General features: G+C 35.9%; 3 protein-coding genes across 3 annotated transcripts; 2 read left to right on the forward strand and 1 right to left on the reverse strand.

The window, feature by feature from the left end:
- Positions 1-1,136: 1,136 nt before the first annotated feature.
- LOC103445766 (photosystem II 10 kDa polypeptide, chloroplastic) lies at positions 1,137-9,502 on the forward strand. Its single transcript, XM_029110018.2, has 5 exons — positions 1,137-1,466; positions 1,629-1,687; positions 1,865-1,920; positions 2,688-2,740; positions 9,258-9,502. Exons 1-5 carry the CDS (start codon positions 1,307-1,309, stop codon positions 9,350-9,352), a joined length of 423 nt encoding a protein of 140 aa, XP_028965851.1. The 5' UTR covers positions 1,137-1,306; the 3' UTR covers positions 9,353-9,502.
- A 4,403-nt stretch (positions 9,503-13,905) lies between these two features.
- LOC103445767 (NAC domain-containing protein 21/22) lies at positions 13,906-19,033 on the reverse strand. The gene is made up of 3 exons (XM_008384806.4): positions 18,788-19,033; positions 15,651-15,916; positions 13,906-14,613 (listed from the first exon to the last, which is right to left on the reverse strand). The coding sequence occupies exons 1-3, from the start codon at positions 18,951-18,953 to the stop codon at positions 14,095-14,097; spliced, it is 951 nt and encodes a 316-aa protein (XP_008383028.1). The 5' UTR covers positions 18,954-19,033; the 3' UTR covers positions 13,906-14,094.
- A 5,690-nt stretch (positions 19,034-24,723) lies between these two features.
- LOC114827704 (uncharacterized) lies at positions 24,724-26,695 on the forward strand. Its single transcript, XM_029110019.2, has one exon. It carries the CDS (start codon positions 25,059-25,061, stop codon positions 26,328-26,330), a length of 1,272 nt encoding a protein of 423 aa, XP_028965852.1. The 5' UTR covers positions 24,724-25,058; the 3' UTR covers positions 26,331-26,695.
- Positions 26,696-27,388: the final 693 nt, after the last annotated feature.

The raw sequence follows: 27,388 nt of genomic DNA on the forward strand, positions 1-27,388 counted from the left end.
CTTTTTCAATCAGAAAGCATCACCAAAGTCAAATTGGAACAAAAAAACTCTACAGTGCGTCCATTTGTCCATATTTCAGTGTTTGCTATTTGAGACTTTGCTGCAATCTCAAGTCAGGATACCCCAGTTGAGATTGAGAGGGAGTATTAAGTATACAAGTTAGCAATACAGTTAGAAATACAATTAGCAATACAGTTAGTAAGTTTGTTAGTATTTGGTTAGAGTAGTTAGGCTTTCTCTTATAAAAACAGTATGTGTACCCTTCATTCAATCAGTTAATACAAGTCAAATTTCTCTCTCCAAACTCTCTCTCTCTTTGATCTTTGTGTTCATCATTCTTCATCTTCCTTCTTGATTTTCTCTTCAATTCCCGAACATTTCAATGTAGTTAACAGCGATACTCGAAGGTGGATGGTGAATCAGTTGGTTGGCCTTGAATTTTGTTGGTGGAGAAAGCAATGGAAGCTTCTCGACTGTTGTGCTGTTTTTTGGGCTTTACTGTTGTTGGGCTCATTTTCTTTGTTTTAGGCCCTTTTTTTGTTTGTTTATAGGTGTAAGTTGGGCTTTTGTTTTGCGTGTAAGTTTGGGTTTGGTGTTTAATAAAAATTTCCTTTTGACCAAAAAAAAAAAATAATAATAATAACAACTCTCTAGATTTTCTACTACTACTAAAGTGTTGCACAAAATTGAGAACCAATAATAGGGAAGTAAGGAATCAAAGTACTTTTAGGTACATAGAAAGTTAAGATAGGGTATTAGATAAATAGTCTCTCCAGTTGATTTGATTCTTCATTTTAACTTTAAAGATAGTAGATTACAAATGGTAAGGATAAACATGCACTTCTGATTCCATATTTTAGTAAGTGCGTAGAAAAAATATGAATTGAAATGATTTCAAACTCCATATTTTAACAAATACAAAGAACTCAAAAACCAAAATGAATCTAATTTGCGTTCTATGTAAGTAAACATGTCACTAATGTAACAGGAATTAAGGGGTCTTCAATCCCGAAAGTTCCAAACCACTTTTCTCTTTCCCATTTGGCCCTCGTCCACGTGTCAGATTCAAAGATGGGGTCGTGGATTTGCATGGATCCGAAGATGAGAAAAATTGGTGAGGTCAAAAATTATTCCCCATTTTGATAATGTTTTGCAATATCGTATCCACAACCACCCACAGAACCACTGCCACGTGTTCACTCAGCAATCACACCTCCATGGTTAGTGTTATTATTATCAGGGACTTTGGTGCCGCACACCACACGATAGCCAATCAGAAAAAGAAAAAAGCACAAGTCCGGCAAAAATGTCTGCCTCAGTTATGGCTTGTTCCGTGAGCCTAAAACCATCTCCCTTCACTGTTCAGAAGTCAGCAGTGAGAGGCCTTCCCTCTCTTTCCAGGTCTTCTGCTTCATTCAAGGTGCAAGCCAGTGGCGTCAAGAAAATCAAGACTGCCACCCCATATGGTAACACTCCGTGCATGATAATCTAATTTCTAAGTTCAAATTTCGTGGACGAACAATTTTTCAACTAAAATATAAAGAAAAAAAGAGTTCGCGCGATAAAACTATATCCATATTTTTCTTAGATGGGATTGGTTTTAATACTAAAATAAAAATGTGTTGCAGGAACTGGTGGCGGCATGGAGTTGAGGAACGGTGTTGATGCCTCTGGGAGGAAGCCTACGGTAATTAGTTGGTCTTTCTTACTCTTTACTTTTGTTACCACTTAAGTAATAGCTAAAGTGTGCTTCACGTCAAATTTCATATCGGTTATGTTCTAGGTCGATATAGACAATATAAAACAATGTAATCATATCCAATCGGTCTGCTTGTAATTTTTGGAGCTTTAAACTTTGATTCAGGGAAAGGGTGTCTACCAGTTTGTAGACAAGTACGGTGCTAATGTTGATGGATACAGGTACAGCTCTCAAACTTCATTCATGCCATATGTGTGTGTGTGTGTGTGTGTGTGTGAATATTCTGACTGCTCTATTTATTTTACTTTTGGATTTGGATTATCTACTTGTCGTGGTACTGCTTAGTTTTTTATACGAGTCAGGTTATTCGCTCATTGTCTCCGTCATACGTACTTAAATTATCATTGATTTGACTTGATTACCTATCTCTTATTTCAATTTGTTTTTAAAACCATCCATAGCATTAGCTTTTGTTTTTGTTTTTTTTTTTTTTTTTTTTTTTTTGCCATGAGGAAGAAAAATAGTATTATGGATGTTTCAAAGAGTATTATTATGGATTTCACCGAAAAATAGAAAGAATTAGTATTATGGATGCTTCCAAACCCTAGCATTTCCGATTTTGTATTCACGTGATAACAATTTTAGAATGGGGAAATTTTGAAAAACAACAGATTTACGGACCCTTCTAGAAGAAAACAAGCTCTCTTTTTTTTCTTTCTTTTATTATAGGATACTGGTATTGACGTTTAAAAATCTAATTTTGCACTTTAAACTTTTTATATTTAGAAAAAAAAATACACATCACAATGAGATTTTTTAAGTACCAATAATAATTTTCTTTACATGTATATTTTATTTTTGTTTGACAAGGAGTATCCTATTAGTTGCTTGATGCCCTCTAACCATTCTCAAAGTGAATAAATTTTCAAACTATTGCAATCGGAATCGATCGGCTGTTAATAAGTTATTGCTGATGATTGATATGCAGTCCCATCTACAACAAAGATGAGTGGGCTCCATCTGGTGATGTCTATGCTGGGGGTAAGCAACTTCAACTGCATAAGAATATTGCTTAATTTGCTTAAATTTAGGATTTCATTGTTAGAGAAAATGAATTTCATTGATTAAGAGAATGAGAAATTAGGTTCTCATCCTTCATTTTGTTATTCCATTGATTAAAATCCTATTCTTTTTCAATTTTTGATCAAGGTCATTGGATATTAATAATATCATTAATTATTTCAATAATAAAATATTTTTTATTTCTAAATATATTCATTTAATGTTAAAAATGTTACAATTAGTATATTTATATTTATGATTAAATTTTTTATCATATATTTTTAGTTTTAGTTTGTACCCATTTTTAATTTGCAACCTTTTTTAATTTGTACCAATTTTCTTTTCAGTTTTAATTTGTACCCGTATATTAATTTCTTTTTGTGCCCATATTTTTTAAAGTTTTATTTGTATTTGTACCCATATTTTTTTTATTTATTTGTACCCATTTTGTTTTTGCTAAATGTACCCATGTTAATTATATGTACCCATTCATGTATTTTTTTCAAATTTTTAATCTTAAAATGTACTCATTCTTAAATGGGGTATTTTGATATAGGTCCAAAGTAACTAAAAATTGGACCTATTTCAAAAGTAGGCCTATAAAATTGGATCTATTACTCATTCTTAAATGGGGTATTTTGATATGGGTCCAAAGTAACTAAAAATTGGACTTATTTCAAAAGTCAAAAGTCACTAAAAATTAGACTTATTTCAAAAGTAGGCCTATAAAATTGGATCTATTTCAAATTTTCCCTTCTTTTAAATATACCAATTGTTATATGTAAAATGTACCATTTTTTTATATAAAATCTATTCAATTTTTTTCTAATCCATTTTTAAACTTATATGGGTACATTCTTTTTTCTTTGATTTTAAAATGTATATATGTCAAGTTTAATCGAAGAAATTTACTAATGTTATTAAGCCTAATATCTTTTTTTTTTTGTGATTTTGAAGAACGTACCCATATTTTGATACAATAATTTTTTGGTTAATTTTGATGAATGTACCCATGTTTATACACACACACAATAGTATATTTATATTTTAATATTTTTAATCCCACAAATTATGGTTTTTTTTATTTAAAATCTCATTTATACAAACAACTAAATTTTTTAATTTTTAATTTAAAAAATATAGTAATGTACACAGAAATAAATTATCACATTAATTTTAGGGACTTTGATCAAAAATTGAAAATCAACAAGGTTTCAATAAAAAAATATTCATAGCTAGGGACCACATCCAAAGTCTCTGTTAAGAGAATAATGTTACAATGTTGTGGTGTGTGTGTGTGTGTGTGTGTGTGTGTGTGTGTGTGTGTATATAAGTAACTTCAACGTCATAAGAATATTGTTTAATTTGCTTAAATTTAGGAATTCATTGTTAGAGAAAATGAATTTCATTGATTAAGAGAATAATGTTACAATGTTGTGGTGTGTATATATATATAAGCAATTTCAACTTCATAAGAATATTGTTTAATTTGCTTAAATTTAGGAATTCATTGTTAGAGAAAATGAATTTCATTGATTTAGAGAATAATGTTACAATGTTGTGGTGTGTATATATATATAAAAAACTTCAACTTCATAAGAATATTGTTTAATTTGCTTAAATTTAGGAATTCATTGTTAGAGAAAATGAATTTCATTGATTAAGAGAATAATGTTACAATGTTGTGGTATATATATACCCTCTACACTCTCACATAACTCTAACCTTCTAACCACCTTACCACCTATACAATAATCTCAACTAATTACTAGTCTAACACAACAACCCCAACAAACTAACCAACTCTAAGTTTTATCACCAATTGAATCTTTAACAATACTATCCTTAACACCCCCCCTCAAACTGAACTGAGGAGTTCCAAGGGACAGTTTGGATCTTAAGAGCTGAAACCGGTCTTTGGAAAGAGATTTTGTGCAGATATCTACAATTTGATCTTGAGTGCAAATAAAATGGACTGAGATGGCCTTCGATAACACCTTTTCTCAAATGTAGTGGTAGTCAATCTCTACATGCTTTGTTCTAGCATGAAACAATGGATTTTTGGCAAGAGAGATAGTTGATTGATTATCACACCAGAGTTGAGGAGTACATGGAGATGGAAACCAATATTAGCCAGTAACTAACATATCCATGTAATTTCAACTGCAGTATTAGCTAGAGATCGATACTCTGTCTCTGTTGAAGAACGAGCCACTGTTAGTTGCTTCTTAGCACTCCAACTGATGATATATGAACCCAGTTGATCTTCGATCAAGTGTGCAATCTACCCTGTCAACATCTGAGAAGGTTTTGAGGGATGGAACAGAGACAGATTTTGTAAACCAAAGACCAATGTCAATAGAACCCTTAAGATATCGAATGATCCTTCTGACAACTTGAAAATGAGACTACCTTGGACTGTGCATGAATTGGCAAACAAGATTAACTGCAAATGATAAATTTGGCCTAGTCCAAGTAAGATATTGTAATGCACCAACCAAAGATCGATATTCTGCAGGATTGTCAAGCAATGGAGAAGAATGATCCATCTTGGATGTACTAAGTGGGGTAGCACATGGTTTTACTCCAGCCATGTTAGCCTTCTTTAACAGATCCAATATATACTTGGTCTATGAAATGAAGATGCCTTTGGAGGATTGCTTGACTTCAATTCCCAGAAAATAATGAAGTGCACCAAGGTCTTTAATGGGAAAAATAGAGCTAAGTTGAGAAATAACATGCTTACAAGCTGCTGCAGATGGCCCTGTGACAATAATGTCATCAACATATACTAGAACAAAGACCATAGGATCCCTTTTGACAAACAATGAATGATTTGATTTAGAACAAGTGAAGTCAAGGGTGTGCAATGCTCCATGAAGTTTTTCATACTAGGCTCGGGGAGCCTGTTTAAGACCATATAAGGATTTATGTAGTTGACAAACATGAGTAGGATGAAGAGCATCTTCAAAACCAGGCAGCTATTGCATATAAACAGATTCAGATAATGTCCCATGTAGAAATGCATTGCTTACATCTAGTTGACTGAGACTCCAATCAAATTGGGCAGCAAGAATGAGCAAGAGTCAAATTGTCATAAGCTTGGCTACTGGACTAAAAGTCTCAGTATAATTAAGTCCTTCTTGCTGATGAAAACATTTGGCAACTAAGCAAGCTTTGTACCTATCTATGGTACCATAAGGTTTTCTTTTAATCCTGAAAACCTATTTACATCCCACAATGTTTTGATAAGCAGTTTTGGGTACTAAGGACCAAGTACCAGTTTGTTGCAAGGTAAGAAACTCCTCATGCATTGCCTTAACCCAATGTGGATATTTGGAAGCTTAGAGATATGTAATGGGAACAAATTCATTGGAAAGATGAGAAGGGAGAGGATGTTTGGTTGCAGAAAAGGCTTTTGGTTTGTAAATACCTGATTTAGACCTGGTTTGCATAAGGTGAGTATTAGTAGGAACTGAGTGAGATGTAGGTATAAGAGATGTAGGTATAGAGGCTGTTGGAGAATAACTACTTGGCCATGTAGGAGATAGAGATGATGGTATAGGGGAATGGATATGTGGTTGAGTGAATGTGAGGTGAGTGGGGATGATATTGAGAGAGGAAGATGTTGCTGAGGAAAGAGAGCACTGTGAAGCTGAAATATTGTGAAAGGGAAAACTGCCTTCATTAAAGATCACAGTTCGTGAGATGTATAATTTCTTGGTAGTGAGATCCAAACATTTGTAACCATTGTGATTGAGATTGTAACCAAGGAACACACAGAGCTTGCTTTTGGGATCCAATTTAGACTTAGAGTAAGGTTGCAACCATGGAAAACAACTATACCCAAAAACCTTCAAGGTGGCATAGTTAGGTGATATGTGGAAGAAACGTTCCTATGGAGACAATATGGATACAATAGGTAATCTGTTTATTAGAAACACAGTAGTGGAAAAAGAATGATCCCAATAGCTGTGAGGGACCTTAGAAACTGTTAAGAGTGTTTTGGCAATTCACAACCATTCTGTTAAGGAGTGTAAGGACAACTTAGTTGATAATTGATACCATTCTCAACAAGGAAATTAGATAATTGAGTGCTAAGATATTCCCCACCAGAATCTGATATGAGAGCAACAATTTTAATATGCAGTAAGTTCTCAACAAGACTTTTGAACTTAACAAAAGTAGGAAACACATCAAATTTATATTGCAAAGGATAAAAACCAACAATATTTTGTAAAATCATCTACAAAGATGACATAGTATTTGAAATTGTTCACATAAATGACAGATGTTGACCCTCAAACATCTGTGGGAAGTAGCTCCAAAGGCTTATTGGTATGACAAGGTACAGAAGCAAATGGCAATCTAGAACTTTTGCTTAAGGCACAACCTTTACAAAAAGACTTATTAGAACCACTAGAAAAAGAAATACAAGACTTAGTAGCCAACTTATTGAGAATTTTCACCGAATGATGGCCAAGTCTTTGGTGCCAAATATATCTAGATGTGTTAACAAAAGCAGCAAACACATTGTGATTGTGGATCATAGAACTAGAAGGCTGTGATTGAAATGGATATAAGCTATCTCTCACATGACCTTTAAAAAGCATCTTCCCCGAAGAAATATCCTTCACAATGAAGTGAAAATGATAAAGATGCATACAACACCAATTATCAACAAGAAACTGATTTGCAGAAAGCAGATTTTGTTTCAAATCAGGAACATGTAACACATTTCGAAGTTGAAAATTATGATGAGGAGTATGTAATGTAGAAGAACCAGAGTGGAGAATAGGCAAACCTTTGCTATCTCCAATGTAAACTTGCTCATGTCCAGAATATGGCTCTGGATTTTGAAGAGTGTTGTAAGAATTGGTCATGTGAGTACCAGCACCGGAGTCAACGATCCAAGTAGGTTGAGGAGAATGTGTGTTTGCAACCATAGTAGAATGAGAAACATTGCTGGAATAATGTGGATTCATGCGCTGAGGACGCTCGATCGCATCATGCTCAAATTGAAGACAAATTTGGCATGGAATCCTCCTTCCAGAGAAATTGAAGGATGATCGACCACCACAGTTGTAGCGCTGAGAGTTGTTGCGAGAAGAATTTGGACGATAGTTGTTAGAACAGAAGTTGCCTCTTCCCTAGAAGTTTCTAGGGTTAAAGAAACCACGATCGCCACCACAACCTTGAGAGAAATTGTGATCACCACCACGACCTGGAGGATTATGTTGAGCAACAAAGGCCTGAGAAGGTGGAGTAGGAAAAATGTTGGCGGTGGAGTTGTACGCCTGAATTGGCACTGTCGAAGTAGTTTTCATCCGATTTGTTAACTGAATCTCTTTACTAAGAATGAGACCATGCAGTTCATCAAGTGTGGTAGAACCAAGCCAGAATTGTATCGAATCAACAAAAGATTCGTACTCTGGTAGTAAACTGTGAAGTGTGACAGATATTAATTCAGAGTCCTTAGCTGGAGCACCGACACTGGCAAAAACATCAGCGATCTCTTCAATTTGTTGAAGATATTGAGCAGTTATGGAATCACCATTCAAAATGCTACGCAAACGTGATCAGAGCTTGTGGATATGCGATTGAGACGCCGTCGCAAGGCGTGACTTTAATTTTGCCCAAAGCTCTCTGGATGTAGTAACTCCAACAGTGTAAGGAATGATCGATTCAGAGAGCATGGAATTGATCCAGATGAGGATTTTCTAATCATTCTAGAACCAAGAAACATATGCTGGATTCAGAATTTGATTTCCAGTAGCATCAGAGATGAATTGAGATGGAGGAGGCACCGATCCATCAAGAATTCCAGTGAGATTATAGCGACGGAAGATCGAAGCAAACAATGCACTCCAGGTGAGATAATTGGTCAGAGTCAGCTTGATCGGCACCATGGATTTGATATTCTAGATCGTGATTGAAGGTATGGAGAAAGTAAAACTCGAATTTGAAAGAGGATCAGGATGAATTCGTGTTGTTGATGCGGAACAGGGAGAAGCTAAGGTCGCCATGGGAGAGAGAGAGAGAGTTAGGGTTTGGCGATGAAAGCTTAGCAAAGAAGCTTAGGAAGAAAGAAAGCTTAGCGAAGAAGCTGGAGAAGGGAAAGCGTGGATTGGATCAAGTCGGTAGATAGAAAGCAAGTGATACCATGTTAGAGAAAATGAATTTCATTGATTAAGAGAATAATGTTACAATGTTGTGGTGTGTATATATATATATATATACCCTCTACACTCTCACATAACTCTAACCTTCTAACCACCTTGCCACCTATACAACAATCTCAACTAATTAGTAGTCTAACAATACAACCACAACAAACCAACCAACTCTAAATTTTATCACCAATTGAATCTTTAACAATACTATCCTTAACATTCATAAGGTCTACAGTTGCATTATCTTCTTGCTTGACCCGATGTTTGTAATTAAGTAATGCTTATGAAAGTGAATTAATAAATTAATATGCATGAAATTGCAGGTCTTACTGGCTTGGCCATCTGGGCAGTTACCCTCTTTGGCATTCTTGCAGGGGGTGCCCTTCTTGTCTACAACACAAGTGCTTTGTCACAGTAAAATTATTGATTATTCCTCTGTTGTTGTAATTTATGTAGCCTGTCCCAACTAGTTGCCGTAAACAAGAACATTAAAGAAATACTCTGTGCAAACCTTAATTGTAATTGTTTTGGCATGGATTCAATTTGATGGGTGTAATATTGAGCTGGACTTCTTCTTCTTCTTCATTTATTTGTTTGAATTTATTTAGTTCAGAACGGGGTTGGATGGGGATTGAATTTGGCGGGTGAGTATATTGTCTGTGCGTATAAGTTTTTTGTTCTTTGCCCTGATCTCGAGGGAGGGGGAATTAAACTTGAAAACTCCTTTAACAAAGTTGAAATAAATATTACTAGACCAATAGTTATGTACGATTCGATTATGTAAAATATGTATTGGGTGTGCATGTTGGAAGAAGAAACAAACTTAGGCTTTCCAAATGAAACTTGGAGTTTCTATTCAATTTGACTCCTAATCTATTAGTTATGACAAAAGCATGAGCATTTCAGATAGGATAAAAAATATAATAGATCAGTCCGATCAAGTTAATTATCTGTGGGACAGATCTCACAAAATCATGAAACCTATATTTTGGTAATCTAGGTTATTCTCATCTTGTGTTAGAGTTATTCCGCCACTAACCTAATGCATATTGTAACAACGAAACCGTATAATTCATATAAAAATTCATTGATAAGTCTTATATCTTGTTATATTATTTAAAGTACATATTAATAGAATCATGATTGTTAACCAAAACCTCATAAAATTATTATTCCAACCCTCTAATCAAAACTGAACAGAAAAAAAAAAAGACAATTATGTAATTTCACACAAATAAAATTTTGCTGTTTTTTTAAAGCTCCACTCAGTACTACGGTCTTGTGGTATTTTTCTTCACTTAAAAGAGTGAGGTCTTAGGTTTGAATCTCATGGATGGCGAATTCAATACCAAATTAGGTTGTCCATTGTGTAGCTTAACTGAACTCCCCCTCCTCTTAGTGTAAAAATATATCAATTTACTCAAAAAAAAAAAAAAAAACAAAAGCCTCACTCACACTCACATGTGATTTTGAAATATCTCTAATATTAGAAAAATAAAAATAAAACCTATTTCCCCTCTCTCCCCACTCTCGTAATTTCTCCTTTTATTTTAAAAATAAAAATAAAAAATGTTCACGTACATTTTATGTGTTGACATATACTAGTTTTAATTATTTGTTTTTGTTTAATATTGGACACAAACCGAAGTTAGCACCAGCCCTTATAATGTGCTGACTTTTCCTTGTATTAGTGAAGATATTGGATTTTATTTTTTAGAGGACCCCGATTTAAAGGTACATACGTGTGGTAATTTTTAAAATTTTTGCAAACTTTTCTATTATATAAAAATAAATGGCTTAGGTCATAAGAATCTTAGTCGCTTAATTTAGAAATGTACATGCATGCATGAGATGGTATTTTTCAAATATTAATTTTCATTTTAGTATTTTTAAATATATTTTTTACAAAGGTATTTTTAAATAATTAAGCAAATGCTTTATGCATCTGTCTACAACATATTGGAATATAGTTGATACTAACTTTCTGCTTTCAAGGATGCCAAACGCTTTATTCATAAAAGCACTACAAAATACAAACTGGAGAACTAATATTATAATTAGTTTTATGCCCTGCATACCAAACCCAACGTTGTTATAATAATTAGATTTGCAAATCTGTGTTAGCTTTTTGGTTCTTCTTTGGTTTACTATGCAAATTTGTGTAAGTTGTTTTGCTCTTGATACATAGTACTTCGACCTTTTAAACAAAAACAAATAGATAGTACTCCAAATCTAATTAGAAGCGCTAGCTAATTAACCTTCAAAGTTGAACAATTTGTGTGTGTGTGTGTGTGTGTTTTTTTGTTGTTAAAATAAGGAGGAAAGTCCCCAGACAACGTCCTAACTCAAACCATCAGAACAAATTTGTGTTAAATTGTTTAGCTTTTAGTTTATCATGCATATTTCTGCTATGAACTTTGTACTTTTGAAAATTACAGTGTAACTAGCTACCTAAAATTTAGTCATGTTGTACATAAACTTGCGGCCATTAGTTTATCATTGTGAGCCAAGAGTCCCGTTTTATTGGTCATCTTTTGACAACTAAAAAGTTATGATCACCCATCATTTAATTTGATATTAAGAATTGAGATATTAAAAGCACATCTCTTTATATTCCACTCTTAATAACAAACCCAAAAATAAATAATTGTGCATTTTTTTATCAATAGCAACCAAGACAAACCTTATATGTGAGCCAAATACTCAGCTCAGCTTACAAGCATTTGTTTTAAGGATAAAATTGGTATTGGACAATAACAACAAACATGCATGCATAATATATATATATAAACAATATAAACAAATCAGTAATAGTCTTCCTCGCTAGGGTTTCTATATGTATCATTATCTTCCTTGCTCAGATCTAACCTTCCTCGCGAGCTGCCTTAAAGAATTTTTGTCAGCGAATCCTTGTGCTGAGCTCACAAGGATTTGGTTCTCTCTCTCTCTCTCTCTCTCTCTCTCTCTCATTGTTTTTAATCCTCATTAGTTTTATAGAGGAAAGAGACAGTAATAAAATCTATAAGTAAGACCGAATCCCTTGGTTGTTTTTTTTTTAATTTTTTAATTTTTTAATTTTAAAGGGACTATCTGGTGAGGAAGTGGTCAAGTCATGGCAGTTTATCCTTTTGGGAGCCGGAAAGACCCACAAAGGCATTTCAGCCACCTTTTGACTACTATCGTGTAATTCACCAGTGTCATGAATTGGACACAGAACAAGCTGTGTGGAATACATGCCTGAAATTCGCCTCAACCACTGAATCACTTCGTGGTGGTTCGAATCCTTTGGCTGTTAAATGTTATGTTTTGTTTGTCAACACACTTAGCTTAACCCAAACAAGCATTTCTTTCTTTAAAAAGATAACATAAATTCAAGAAGAAAAAAAACTCAAAGGAAGATGAAAAATATTCGAAGTGTCACTTCATCGTATTAAAAGAAAATGGGTAAATCACCAAAATGATCCCTGAGATTTGCATAACTCATCACTTTGGTCCCTGAGATTCCAAATCGGTAAAAGTGGTCCCTGAGATTGTCCACCATCCATCATTTTGGTCATTCCATTAAAAACTCTGTTAAGTGTCCCGGAACTCTTGGCCGGAAGTTTGGGCAATTTTCAAAGCTTCGTAACTCAATCGTTTCTTAACCAAATTCGATCCATAATATATCAAAATGAAGATAGGAAAGTGTAGAATAAGATTATACCTATTTCAAAGCCCAATGGTTGCTGGAGATGGCTGGAAAATAGCCTCAAAGTTGACTGGTTCGAGTGAAAACTTAAAAACTCGCAGGAAACTGGGTAAACTTTAAACGTTCATAACTTCTTCAATACTCAACGAAATCAAGTGATTCAAAAAAAAAATCATACTTATCGACGAAACGAAGAGAATGGTACATTTTTCAATGGATAACACATCGTGGTTTGGCCGGAAAACGGCTTGAAAGTGGCTAACTCAAGACCAAGACAGCCACTTTCGAGCCGTTTTTCGGCCAAACCACGGCTAGTTAGCCATCAAAAAAGGTACCATTCTCTTTTTCTCGTCGAGAAGTATGATTTTTGTTTTTGAATCACTTAATTTCGTTGAGTATTGAAGAAGTTATGAACGTTTAAAGTTCACTCAGTTTCTGGCGAGTTTTCAAATTTTCACTCGGACCAGTCAACTTTGAGGCTATTTTACGGTAATCTCCTGCAACCATTGGGCTTCAAAATGGAATAATCTTATTCTACACTTTCCTATCTTCATTTTGATATATTATGGATCGAATTTGGTTAACAAACGATTGAGTTACGAAGCTTTGAAAATTGCCCAAACTTTCGGCCAAGAGCTTCGGGACACTTAACGGAGTTTTTAACGGAATGACCAAAATGATGGATGGTGGACAATCTCAGGGACCACTTTTATTGATTTGGAATCTTAAGAACCAAAGTGATGAGTTATGCAAATCTCAAGGACCATTTTGACGATTTACCCAAAGAAAAATTAGTTTAGAGAATATATAAATATCTTAAGATATTGATGACTATTTTGTCGTAGAGTAGATGGAACCTTCAATTTACAATGACTAGGTACCATCACCACCTACTCATTGAGACAACCATGTCGACTACAAAGCTTTTATATAAACATTATGAATTTAATATGAACCACTCGAAAAAAAAAACATTGAACAAATGACGACCAACCAATTTCATATTAAAATCTAACCCTTTAAAAAAAAAGACAAATTCAAATTCCTAACTAGCTTCGAAACCAAAGATGCATCTTTCGTCCCTGATTTTCACACTTGAATTTTGGATGGACAGTTACCAAATGTCATTGGTATGATCTCATGATGTTAGAATATATCATCTCATCCAACAACAAAAATACTAGCCTCCAAGTGGCCCATGCATGGTTTTATGATCTAATTAACCCTTAAAAATTCCACAATGGAGGAAAGATTACTCGTGCAATGAAAATAATAAACTACAATTGGAACTCAAACAAGCAATATACTCTTCTTCTTTTTTTAGCATAAACAAGCAATATACTTAACATGGAGGAAAATACAAGCATATATATATATATATATATCTACATAATTTTTAATTTTTTTACAACAATCGCATATCCTTTTTTTTTTCTTTTCTTTCCGTTTGAATTCTAAATGAAATGATGAGATCAGTAGTGGCTCCAAATATTCTTGGGCATGCCGACATCAGATAGGTAGTTTTCTGAACTACTTCCTTCCCCAAAGCTTGGTGATGAGCCATCCAAAGTAGGATAAATGGACTTTTCCATCTTGGTAAGGTGACTCAAAACAGCTTTTAGCACCTTTTTGTCACATGAAAAAGGGTCAAGAAAATTGGTCACATTTGGCAACCCTCCAAATGTGGTTGTGTTGGTATTATTATTGTGCTTGGTGGGTATGCTTGGTTGAGAACTGGTGATGTCAACGTGTGTGAAAATTGGGTTGGTTTGGTTCTGGGAGAACATGGAGAAGCAGGGCACTTGCTCATAGTCTTGGGGTTGAGTCTCTGTGTGTGTCTGAATCTGAGTTTGGCCATCGAAACTGATGTAAGAGTCCATCAAGGCAGGCAGAGTTAAAGTGCTCGTGTCATCGTAACAGCTAACTCCCATGCTGGGTTTGGCAGCTATCTCTCGGTTTTTATAAAACACTCTGCACAAAACCCAATCTTCCTGCATCGGAAACTATTTTTATTAATATGTGAAGCATAAAAAAATAATAAAAAAAGTTAAAAGCCGAAGTAGAAGAAATTTTCGGTATATCTCGAATCTACTAACGACGTTTATTATTATTTCCAAGAATAAACCTGTGAATTGCGTTTGATACGTGTCAATTTATAACAATCAGCTCTAGCAGCCACTAGTTACAATACTTTAGGTGAAGGGACAAATTAGTCCTTGGAATTTAAATGGTAGGAAAGTTGAACATAGATGAAATTAGAATGCTGTACAGTTTATGTGAATTAACTATATAAATACATTTTCCTAAGATGTTACAAACCTACATATAATATATGAAGAAGGATCTGCTTGGGTCAGCTACCATCAAGATTAAATTTTGCATATAATTTACGAGTCGTGACAAGTGGACAAAAATATAGGTTTTGGCTATATATATGGAGAAAAACAAATATTTTCAAAAAAGTCAAAGATCTTATTACAAATAATGAAAATTCTTTTGTAAGATCCCACTTGCTAATTGCCACCCAATTACCCATTTAAAATTCTCAGCAGATTACTAGTTGGAAATATGTATGTATATATAGAGTAATGTTAGGTAGACTAAATTTGCAAACTAAATGATGTGTCACCAATGAGAAGTAATCATGTTAATCAACACTTAAGTAATAACCCAATCAACGATGTTCATATAATTTAATTTAAAAAATTAGTATTACCCACACACACACAGATATATATATTTCCCTTATATAAGACTACATTTTCTGCTTATACTGGCTGACCTACGTACTATATATCAGAGTTTATTTGCATTTAATTCTTGTAATATTAGGGTGTTTGTAATATGATCGAAGACAAAGCATGATGTATTACGAAAATTGTTATTTGGCACTAATTCCTTATAAAAAATACAAGGTAGAAATTCAAGAAGTGTAAGATAACTCCTGAAGTGAGAATAATATTTCCGAGTATTTTGATTATAACTGTTAAAATCTGACAAGGAAAAAGAACGGATCGATGTAGCATACCTTGAGAGGAGAGATTTTAGGAGGACCTTCAAGCCGAAACTCATGCATGACCCAATCGGATTTTCTGCCTTTGGGAGCTCGGCCCTGGTAGAAGACCAGGGTTTTTCTCATCCCAACAAGGCTTCCTTTACGACGGATTGACCTATCTTTTCCTGTGGCCTTCCAATACCCTGTTGCAGTTGCACGGTTTGTTCGAAGTCCTGTTGCATATTTACGATCACGCTGACTATAGAAGTACCATTCTTTCCCTCCCACACATGCACTTTCTGCAAAACATTATCGCTTAGTGAGTCACCAATACTGTTATTTGGACCATATTAATTACCTATCACTTTACTAACCACCTTTCTAATAGGGACGTAAATTACATGGGTGAGTGAGAACTCTCTCTATTAAATAAGTTATGACAGTAAATCTGATAGAATGCGTACAAGCAGCAAAACTAACCCTAAATTCTAAACTCTGAGATAAACGACATCATGCAACAAAAAGACCGTAACCCTAAAACCTAAACGTACTCTGAAACAAACAACAACATGCCACATGTATTCTTTTCTTAATATGGGTTAAAACTTAATGATTATGAATAATAGTTTGTGGGAACAATTACAAAACATAGCTGGAGGGTTTTCAGAATACCCATTGGTATATTTTTCAGGTCGAATTTGGTTTGTTCCAGTTTCCATTAAATTAATATGCGGTGACGTCAACCGAAGACTTCTTGATAACCAGAACAGGACGACAAAAAAGAAAATGGTGGTGACTCAACATCATCCATGACCAAAATAGCTGAACGATATCCGGCTATTATGCAGTTGATGAGGGGTCAGTATCCAAGTCTCAAAAGAAAATTATTGAACATAAAATGCCAATTGCATGCCCAAGTCACCTACAGGTTTCTTCTTTTTTTTTTTTTCTTTTTTCTTTTGTGTAATTCATAAAAAGAGGTCTTTGCTTTGAAGTGCGCGTTGATCATGAATCATGCATGGGAAATAATTGTACCTTTTTTCTTATAAAAAACCACTTTTACATATATGAGGACTATTAATTATTTATGCATGTAAAGAGATTTTTACATATATAATTATCAACTGTTGATGTATGTATAAAGTGGAATGACGACCAATAGTTATGCGATGAAAATTGTTAGCAAGAGAACTTCTATCAGATAATTGTTTTGTTATAATTAAAGACATAAAAGTTTAAAGAATAATATGTTTGAAAAATCAAAGGAGATATGATTAGAGGATGATGGTGACAAGCCCTAAGCCTTCTAGTGGTTGGGGTGAGGATGAGTACGAAAGTTTTAATTCTTTCCAACCTGGTTGGATACACGCGTGTGGATGCAATGGGATGGGAACTAGACTTTGGGGTTTGCTTTATATATCACAAATTTTGGTTGGGAAAAAAAAACCAAGAACTTCCATTTCTTCAAAAAGGAATGATTACGAAATTTTTGTATTATATAATACAAACTACGTAAAGATAGGACCATGGGAAATGAATTTGCCAATAGATATTTGGGAGCTTCCGTACGATTAAAGGCAAGCTTTATTCTGTAGCTTGCTTTTCCACTGTCTTCCTCAAAGATGGTGGTAGGGACCATGAGTTACAGAATACATAATCGCATATATTCTAGTTATATTATTAGTGAAAATTAGTGTTGCACTTGTGAATGAAAGGAAAATGTACTATAGAATATATATATATATATATATGCATATGTAGCTATTTATTACATTTACAGATGGTTGCAAAATTTAAAAAATTTATTGAATACATGCGCAGACGGCTAACAGGTATAAATAAGTATGGACACTAAAAATGGACCATACATCCATCAAGCATGGTTCAAATTAAGTTGTTTACCTCCATATATGAAATGACTAATATATTGGACCACATGAAATAATAATCCTTTTCTACAAGTGTAGAATTTTTTTGTGTCGTGGTACCAAAGAAGATCAAAATATTGTTAAACATGCTGCGTTAACTCCCACAATGAGGATGGATATGGAAATGAGTTAGTTTTAGGCCATACCAAAATTTGATTCCCTCCCATGTGACAAAGCAGAAAAAAGTCAAATTGTTACCATAACTAAAGTATATAGTTTATAATTATTTACTAATATGTGATTCGCAACCTAACAAGAGGATCTTACAAAAAAAGGAGTGATACCTTATCACACATAACGTTTATTATTATCATCTAAAATCCATTGTTCTATCCAAAGATTAAAAGCAGCTTACAAAGCATGAACGAAGACTTAATTAGCAACTTTAATTATACCCAATCTAAAATGTTTGCTTAATCCAGCAAACCCTAAAAGAAAATGGAAAGCTAAAAGTCAATTTATAGAGGACTAAAAAAGGAAAGAATAAAATAACTGCCTAGAATTCGTTAAGCAACTTGGATATTATTGTACAATTATTATTAAAAGTTTATTCCACGTACTTTTGATTTTTGAACATTTATCAAAGTACTGCCTCAACAAGTTCTGTTTTAATTTCTGATGAAAATTTGAGCAACTGTAATCACAATAAGTGCGAGAACATGCTAATATATCAGCATCACTTTTCAATCCGTCACATGATAATTGGTCCACTCGAGGCCATTTGGTTTTATCAATTACAAAGTTGTGGCAGGGCAGCTGTAAGAACACACCACTTTGAAGGCCCTAATTGTATGAATTTCTAACCATTCAGGTTGCTATCACTACCTCACCCCACAAACTTGGGCACAAACACAGCCAAAGAAAAATAGTATTTATAGAGTTGCCAATAGGTATACATATTTTCAAGAAAAAACATTTTCAACAAAAAAAGAGCTGAAAACAGCAATACATGTAATCCTTTTTCACTCTCTTATTCCTGGTTAATAATTATAAAATATGGGAGTTTATAATGAGGTTATTAATATATATATATATATACACACACACATATATACACGTTTATATATGCATATAAGGATTACTCAACTTTTTGCATGATCGCTATGTATATATATATATATCTGTGTGTGTGTGTATAACTTCCTGCGGAAGAAAGGAACATAATATGTGTGTGTTTGTATATATGTATATGTATGTATGCATGCATCTATGTATATGTATATATGTGAAACTCAAACTTACCAGGGATATCCCATGGCTCAGACTTGTTGAGGTCAACTTCAATCATAAGGATTGAGTCAGATTGAGTCACCTTCTTCATCAAATAGTCACACACAAGCTCTTCATCTCTTGGATGGAACCTGAACCCTGGTGGCAACTTTGCCTCCACCACGCTTATGTTGCTCATTTTCTTTCACAGAGAGAGAGAGAGAGAGAGAGAGCAGAGGAAATGTTTTGTCGCGAGAGATCTCTTTTCTCAGAGAAAGAAGGGCAAGTGGGAGGTGTATAAATATGAAAAATAATGAGGGGAAAACAAAGTGGGGGTTAAGTCAACTAGTAATTCCGTGTAAAAAGCTGTTAAAGTTTTGTAGGATTTGAATAGCACAACCCATCTTTCAATTTGCCTACGTGTCATGATGATGTGGACAAACCAAAACCAGTGCCAACCTGCAGACGTGTACATTGATAATTGGGGTGGGGTTGGGGGAAATTCAGTTGAGTTGTTTTTGTTCCCCTGCCCTTTCAATCTTCTTGGAATTACTTTATATTGTTATTATTATTTTACCTTATTCTCTTTTTGTTGTAAAATCGACGGTATATATGTACTGGAATATAAAGTATGTAAGACACAATATTTACGATGTTCGACAAGTGTGCCTACGTCATCGGGGTAGCAGTAGTACTTTCTTTCATTATGTGAAATAATAAGAGTACAAAAATAATTCTCACTATTTTCTTTCTTCTCTCTAGCCTAGCTCACTGGTATTTTATTGATCTGTATCTCTCTTCTTTCTCTTCTTCTTCTCCTCTCTCTTCTTTTCGTTCTCCCTTTCTTTCTTCCTCCATATGCTCTCTTTTTATAGGCAAAAGATTATTGTAGCAACACTATTTGCTTCACAAACTTTCTTCATATGAATGATAGTCCATTTGATTTTTCTTTGGATGAATAGTAACAAACTATTCTTGTGGATCATTCACATATTACATTACAACACTTTTATATTTGTTTTCTATGGTTTTGTATTAACATTTTATATAGAGAAGAAAGATTTGTCACTTCACACTTGCCAACGTTATTGAAATCACTATACGCTAGTCGGACGGCAAGAAGACTACTAGAGCTAACTAGACCTTTTTCAACAATAAATTTATTATATTTTATAAAATATAAGTATGTGTTATATTTTAAGGCTATTTCTAATGGTTTTGTAACACTTCTAGGTCCATATATTTTTGTTGGGAAGAGGATCCTCTCCTGAGCTCAAGATAGGGATCCTCCTGACCACGAAATCTGGGTCGTTCAAATTTAATTCAACGACTCCAAATAGGAGGACCCTCTAAAAATTATAATAATTGCAACCGTTAAATTAAATTTGAACAGTCATGATTTCGTGGTCAGAAGATCTCCATCGTAAGCTCAGGAGAGGATCCTCTTCCTTTTTGTTGGTCCTTACCAATTTATTGAACGTTTTTAGAATAATTGTGGCAGTGGTCCACCGTCCAACGTCACCTAAATGGCTGCTTCGATCGCTTTTTAGAACAGTGGCACCTGCATCTCAACCAACCAATCCAAGAATAGTGGTCTCACTATGATGGCCTTCTTTGTTTTTTTATTTCCTAACTTTTTTAAACCCAAAACCAAACCTAGCTATGTATTCGACGTATTTATTTATTTTATTTTGTATGGAAAAGTGTAATTGATGTATTTTGAGAAACCAAACAAAACCTAACAACAAAACACTCTAACTGCTTATAAAATATGCTAAGTTCCTTAATTTTCTAATATAAAACGATATTTCATGTGACAAATTAATCAAGTTAAATGCATGAATAATATATAAGGGTAATATGGAATATGTTTGATCGTTGCACTTTCACATATTAGTCAACTTACTCTAATATGAAAATTGGAGTTGAGGTTTCACCTTAAATCAATAGGTAATAGAGGAAATATGGCATGATAACAGTTCGAATTGAGGACAAAAGTACTATATCAAATGGTTGAAGATTACGAGTCTTTAATTTGATTCTACAGTATATGTTCTAAATCCTCATTTTTTTAATATAAATGATATTTTTACTCTAAAGTCTAAACTGCTCCAATGAAAAGGGATATGATTTGATCATTTGAACATGGTACACAATGGGTTGAAGAGAAAGGCCGCACCCAAATTTGACGCTCTTCTTAGCTGTGTGGTAAATAGGGCAACTGAGCTCATCAAGTTTTGGACCTGCTTCTTCTTGAACCACCTCTCCTCCACTTTGATATCTGCAATTTTGGCCCTTCAGGCGAAAATGTTAGTGTGTAAATTGTGGTCTGATGTGGCAGTTGGTTTCTAGCTCATATTGCTAGGATTGTGTGTATGCTTTCTTATTAAGTCTCATAGGTCTTAAACAAGTGAGTGTATATGTGTCTTCATCTCATAGGATGTAAGATGGATGGCTAGGATTGAATGGATGTATTTTGAATACTGCCAAGTTTAATTGTAATAGCAATTAAGAGGAGTGTGATTTTTACTGCACACTCACTCTCGGTGGAATGAAATAGTAACAATATGCAGAGTCACATTCTCTGCATTCTTCATCTCTATCTCACTGCATCATCTTCTCCATTGGTGTAAACCATCCTTGATTTCATATTACCTGTGAGTCATACCGCACAGGGAGGATTAAAAGTTCGTTCTAATACTAACAGAAAATTCACAGCCAACTGACTGCATCCCAACTCGATCCTTCAACCTATGTCGGCATGATGCCGCTTGAGTGAGATAAATGGATGACAGTTCGACCACTTCCGAGACTGTGAGAACCGGCTGACATAATGATAATAACCCCGAGTCCTTCCTCGTGAAGTTGTTCGAGTCTTTTGGTTGCTGAGTTGAGCTGACGGGTGAGGGCTTGGTGCAAGGCCCAGTCTCTTGTAAATATGCTGAAAAGGTGACCGGTACTTCCGCACACTTGCAGAGTCATGGAAATTTTGATCACAGTGTGATGCTAAGCCTCTCGAACAGCTTGATATCGCTGTTTAAAATATGATTCTCCTTCCCACAGCTACAACTTATCCTAAAGCCAATAGGTCCTTCGTATTGCTACACAACGTAACAGCCGAAAGCCCGTCCGACCCTGCTACGCCAATATTAACAGCCTCTCTGGGAGCCTAGCCCTCCCTGTATAATCAGAGGCCCCAGCAATATCTGCATCAGAGCTATCCTAATTTTACATCATCAGAAAAAATAATGCTACATTAATCTTGCATCATCCATGTCAAATACAAAATAATTGCATCAGCATCTGTGTAACTTTGTAAACAGAAGTGATTTCAAATTGGTTCAGAAACGGAGATTCAAAAACAAGTTGGAGCAAGCAGTATAGCCGTATAGGTGACATGTCATTTGGATGTGAATAAGCAAACAAAGTCTCAGTACGGCTTATTTCTTTTGATGTAAAATGGAAGTATCAGAAAGTATGAGTGCATTTGTATTTTGTAGTAATATGTGTTGGATATATGTCAACAATCTTTGATAAATTTATATATGCTAATAAATAAATAGTGTATGAACAATGAACTAATATTAAACAGAAATATTGAAGATCGAGGCTTGCGTACCGCAATGTCCTTGAAACAGAAATTTCACCCCTACTCAGTGCTTGTAGTTTTCCGGACGTCTTTTTCACCAGGATTCAACGATCAAGTTAGAATTCCAGCACTGGAAAACTTAACTTTTAGCGAAGTTCCTTGTGGTACTCTCAATAAGAATGTTATGGATTATAGAAGGAGATTTATGTTTTCTGTGTACTAAATGTCATGCAAACGGATGTATATATAGTGGGATTATGTCTGTTCGCAACAGGTATAAGAATGAGATGTGATTGTTGGGAGACATTTCTTCAGATGGGGTGCAGTGCTCTCTGCATTTTTCATTGACTTCAGACTTCATCAACTTCAAAGTTTATCTGAAAAGATGAGTCTGTTCAAATAAAAATTAATTTAATTAAATTCGAAATTATTTAAATTTTAATTTTCAGAGCCCCAAGGCCCATCTTTTGATAATTAATTATGTATTAATTACCAATTAATTAGTGGATCCCAAAGCCCAACCCTAAGGGTGAGCCCAATTTTATTCTCCAAGTCCTATTACTCCAATCACTTTTAATAAATGACAAAGACTTATAAAGTGATGAAATCTCTACTTAAACTACTTAAATTTCCAACAATATAGCGTGAAAGTAACGTACAGCAGATGATTCAACTTCCTTCCATATTCCATGGGCATCCATATCCTTCAGTGGCTCAAGACTTTTCCGACATAACCCCGATAAGCAGTATTTCTGAAAAAGTAAAAATTTTGCCGATGAATTTGTTCCTCTCGCGTTTGGTACCGCTTTCGTCAACTTTGGTTAGGAATCTCATCAAAACACGTTACGTGCTCACCGGCATTGTCGTCATTCGTCCCTAAACGACTTGGGGATAAGAATTACGTTTACTAAAACTTGGGAGCGTAATGAAATGCTAAACAATAAACAAACTAAACTCAATTGCATTGTGCCGTCGAGCATTAGTCATAGAGTAGCAAAAACATTATCAGAAAGGCCTCACACGGAAAGCAACCAAACTTCAAAGAGGCGATAATATTGTCACTTTGATGAGCAAATTTAAAAATGGGCTTAAGTTCTTCCAAGCCCAAAAAGAGGTGCACTTGGTGGGCTTGAAGGTTTAAGTGTGTCCAAGCCCAAAAACAGCTATATTTTTCTCTCGTTGTGAGCTCTGCAATAGCGAATTAAAAGGTTACTTGAAAGTGGACCGGGCATTTACTACATGATGCATAAGTTATATATACTCAATTGGTATAAGACTACAAATACTCATGACGTTGCCCTCAAGCCAGACCTAGTTAGTGTTCTTTGTATGATTGTGTGTGTTCTACAATTTTATCATTGTTTGTCGAGTGCGTGGTAGCAAATATCTCTGAATTTTACCCCATTTCGAGTTTTTATCTTTGAACTTTTATATTAGTTTCTCTCACCTTTCAACTTAATTCTGAGATGCATGAGTGGTCATTCCATCAAATTTGTCTTCTTTTTTGTCAAAATTTAAGCGTATAGTGGTATTTCATACAAAAAAAAATCTAATTTATTTTAAAAAGAGAAGAACTTGACTCTTTAAGCTAAGATCGTTAAGTCGATTTTAAGAAGTTCTGATTGTAATTAAGCAAGAAATTATGTGAATAGATCATGAGGTATTTTAAGGAGTTTCTCTTCAATCTTTTAGGAGCCAGATCTTTCTCTTTAAAAATTCATTTTTTTTTCGATGAAATTCGTATTTTATCACTCAACTTAACGAAAAAGTTGACGGAGTTAATGAAAAAGACTACTAATGCAGCAAATGGCATAATTCGAGGACAGTGTAAACTATTAGAAGAGTTTAGAGACGAAAACTAAACTTGTGGTATAGATCAGGAACATTTGCTACAATTTAGCCTTGTTTATCCAATTTCAACCACAATATGTAAGATGTTAATATATTCCGACTATTTTCCTAGTTTTGATCAAATAGAGTAACCCAAATTAAATTCAAGTAGACTAAGCCACAATTATTTTGAACATCTATATAAATATCTTTTGAATATGAAATTTTAAAATCTTTAGAAAAAAACATCTTTTATGATATACACCAACTATTACATGACCTTTGTATGTTCTATAACATGATCAACGAAGGCCAATTTGATTCCAAAAATGAGATTGCAAGATCAACACAATCAACCTAGCATCTATTTGGTAACTAACTACAGGATAATTTAGTAGCTGGATATGAATTCCAAACTTCTGTTCCATACGTCACATCCTAAATTCAATTCCTTTGATTTGTGAACCGCACGAAAAACAAACCTATGACCAAATCTCCCTTTTTAACTTCAATAATTAAGAACCGCAAAAAATGGAAGAAAGTAATTAACAAGATTTGACCATGAATTAGATGAACGAAAAAAACCCAAAATACAAGACAGGGAAAGCAGCAGCAGCGCTAATAACATGAAATGATAGGAGGCCGACGTGGCCACAAATAAAATGGAGCGTTTCCACTTGTGCTATATATATGCCCACATCTGTTTTATGTTCCGTATTCAAGTACAACAAGCAACTCACCCTTTCTCCCCGACTTATAACTCCCCCAAACCCTAAACCGCCAGCTCACGCCTCCCTAGATCTCTCCCTCCCTCCCCCCCCCACCATCGCTTTTCCGGCAATGTGATTCCGACCCCAAACGGACTACCACATTGTCGTTTTACAGATGGCCTCCGCTTGCGTCAACAACATCGGGATGTCGCCGGAGAAGTTCCCTCCGGGGCCGTTCCGGTCATACGGATGGCTGAGTCCTAGAATCTCCTTCAGCCGCGAGTCCCCCAGCGACGACGGCGCTTCGAAGCTAGGCGGCGGTTCCAAGGCCTCGTCTCCGGTGAAGCATCCGCCGGAAGGTCCAGATCCGGAGATCTACTGCGGCGAGTTCGAGTTCCGGTTGGAAGATCCGGTGGCTATGCTTCCCGCCGACGAGCTCTTTTCAGGCGGGAAGCTCATGCCGCTTCAGTTCTCCTCAGTCAAAGTTGCGGTCAACGATCCCACTTCGACGGAGGATACCAGATCGCCAGACACGGCCAAGTACCTCCGGGGACCCGAATTAATCGGTGCGGACCCGTACCTATTTTCTCCCAAGGCCCCGAGGTGTTCGAGTAGGTGGAGGGAGCTCTTAGGCCTAAAGAAGCACCAGAACAGCACCGCCACCACCAACGGTAACGCGAAGAGCGAGGGCCACAAAACGCCGGCGTTTGTGAGCTCAAACGCGCCTAAATCTCTGAAGCATTTCCTTCACAGGAGTTCGAAATCTCTGTCCTCCTCCCCCTCTGGCTCCGACGCCACCCTGAGCTTGCCGTTGCTTAGAGACTCGGACTGCGAATCGGTCTCGATTTCTTCGCGCCTCTCGCTCTCCTCCTCGTCTTCTGGCCACGAGCACGAGGACCTGCCACGGCTCTCGCTCGATTCGGACAAACCGAACCCGATCATTTCTATCCACCGGACCAACCCGGGGCAGGCGCGGGTGCGGATGGTCAAGACTCGGGAGGCGACGAAGCAGAGATCGGCGGCTGATCAGTCGAGGGTGGGACGGAGTCCGATGAGGGCGGCGGGGGAATCGGGTACGGTGGCGAGCAGGGGAGTATCGGTGGACTCGCCGAGAATGAACTCGTCGGGGAAAATAGTCTTCCAGAGCTTGGAGCGTAGCTCGAGCAGTCCAAGTAGCTTCAACGGTGGGCCCAGGTTGAAGCACAGAGGAATCGAGCGGTCCTACTCGGCCAACGTCAGAGTGACTCCGGTTCTCAACGTTCCGGTTTGCTCCCTCCGCGGTTCGTCCAAGTCCGGGTCGGTTTTCGGGTTCGGACAGCTATTTTCGGGTCCGGCCCCGCAGAAGAAAGAAGGAAACGGCAGCGTTTCCGGCCACAACCGCGGCCAGCACATCCATTATAGTCATCATCATAGTCAAAGTAAGAACCGGACAGACCGAACCGCCTGAATCCGGAATTCGGGGAACCCCGATTTGACGGCGTCGTTTCATTCATATTTTCCGCCGTGTTTTGTATGTAAATATGAGGCAGATTCTGAGGGTCTGATCCTGATGTAGCTATGTCGTTGTTGTGTTCATGTTTAGACTTTAACGGTGTCGTTTAACCAGTCCAACCATCCACCTTCTTCTTCCATTATCATTAGTGCAAGACTATTCTCTGACCTTGGCGGGTGGTTGCACGCGCGATGGATGCTCGTAGGACTTGCAAACTAGGCTGTGCGACTGCTACAATCAACATGCTGAACTTATCCATGTACTGTTTTTCTTTTTCTTTTTGGAATTTTTATTACAGTGGGTGGTGCTGTCCTTTTTCATTTGAGTCATTAGATTAATTTAAACTTATAAGCTTAAATTATCGTCATTAGATTAATTTAAAGGTAAATTAACTTATAAGCTTAAATTATCTTTGTTATATCATAATAATAATAAATAACAAAAAAAAGAAAAGGTTCATCGGGGAAAATTCCTTTCAATTGGCAAAAAAGATGAAATTGAGGTAACATGTTCATGTGGACAACAACTGGGTGACGTAGAGAGCATGTGCTCGTTTGGCTTCACACGAGAACAATCCATTTTGATACCATGATGAAAATGAGGTTTCATTATAAAACTAATTGGCAATATGGGGAGTAATCCAAGACCATAGAAGCATATAGCAAACCTTGTTCCTCACCGATGTGGGACAGCTCTCAACAAAAGAGGTGTTTCCTTAGATTTCGAACCCCCATTGCCAACGGGTCCAAACGAGCGGCCTTGCAGACATTATCAAAAGCCCTAAGTTTATTGGAGGCACTTCCCGTATTTTGCCGTCCGTTTTGCAGTGAATTCACATCAAACAGTGGCCACCACCACGTTTGTTGTGTGCCTCTTTGATATAATTCAAATCGCCAAAAGGATGATTGTGTTGAGTTGATGTGCATCTCCCACTCCTTATGATTACAAAGCCAATAGAGCACAATTTGATTACAAATCTTGAAAGAGAATTCAAATTTTAGGAGGACTGCAGA

This window comes from Malus domestica, chromosome 10 (assembly GCF_042453785.1).
Source record: "Malus domestica chromosome 10, GDT2T_hap1".
Lineage (NCBI taxonomy): Eukaryota > Viridiplantae > Streptophyta > Magnoliopsida > Rosales > Rosaceae > Malus > Malus domestica.

Excerpts from the sequence above, each read along its gene's own strand:
- LOC103445766 (XM_029110018.2), top strand. The coding sequence starts at position 1,307 with ATGTCTGCCTCAGTTATGGCTTGTTCCGTGAGCCTAAAACCATCTCCC. Across the intron at positions 1,688-1,864 it reads CCTCTGGGAGGAAGCCTACG|GGAAAGGGTGTCTACCAGTT; the intron begins GTAATTAGTTGG and ends ACTTTGATTCAG. Across the intron at positions 2,741-9,257 it reads TGGTGATGTCTATGCTGGGG|GTCTTACTGGCTTGGCCATC; the intron begins GTAAGCAACTTC and ends ATGAAATTGCAG.
- LOC103445767 (XM_008384806.4), bottom strand. The coding sequence starts at position 18,953 with ATGAGCAACATAAGCGTGGTGGAGGCAAAGTTGCCACCAGGGTTCAGG. Across the intron at positions 15,917-18,787 it reads TGAGCCATGGGATATCCCTG|AAAGTGCATGTGTGGGAGGG; the intron begins GTAAGTTTGAGT and ends AATGTTTTGCAG. Across the intron at positions 14,614-15,650 it reads CTAAAATCTCTCCTCTCAAG|GAAGATTGGGTTTTGTGCAG; the intron begins GTATGCTACATC and ends TTTCCGATGCAG.
- LOC114827704 (XM_029110019.2), top strand. The coding sequence starts at position 25,059 with ATGGCCTCCGCTTGCGTCAACAACATCGGGATGTCGCCGGAGAAGTTC.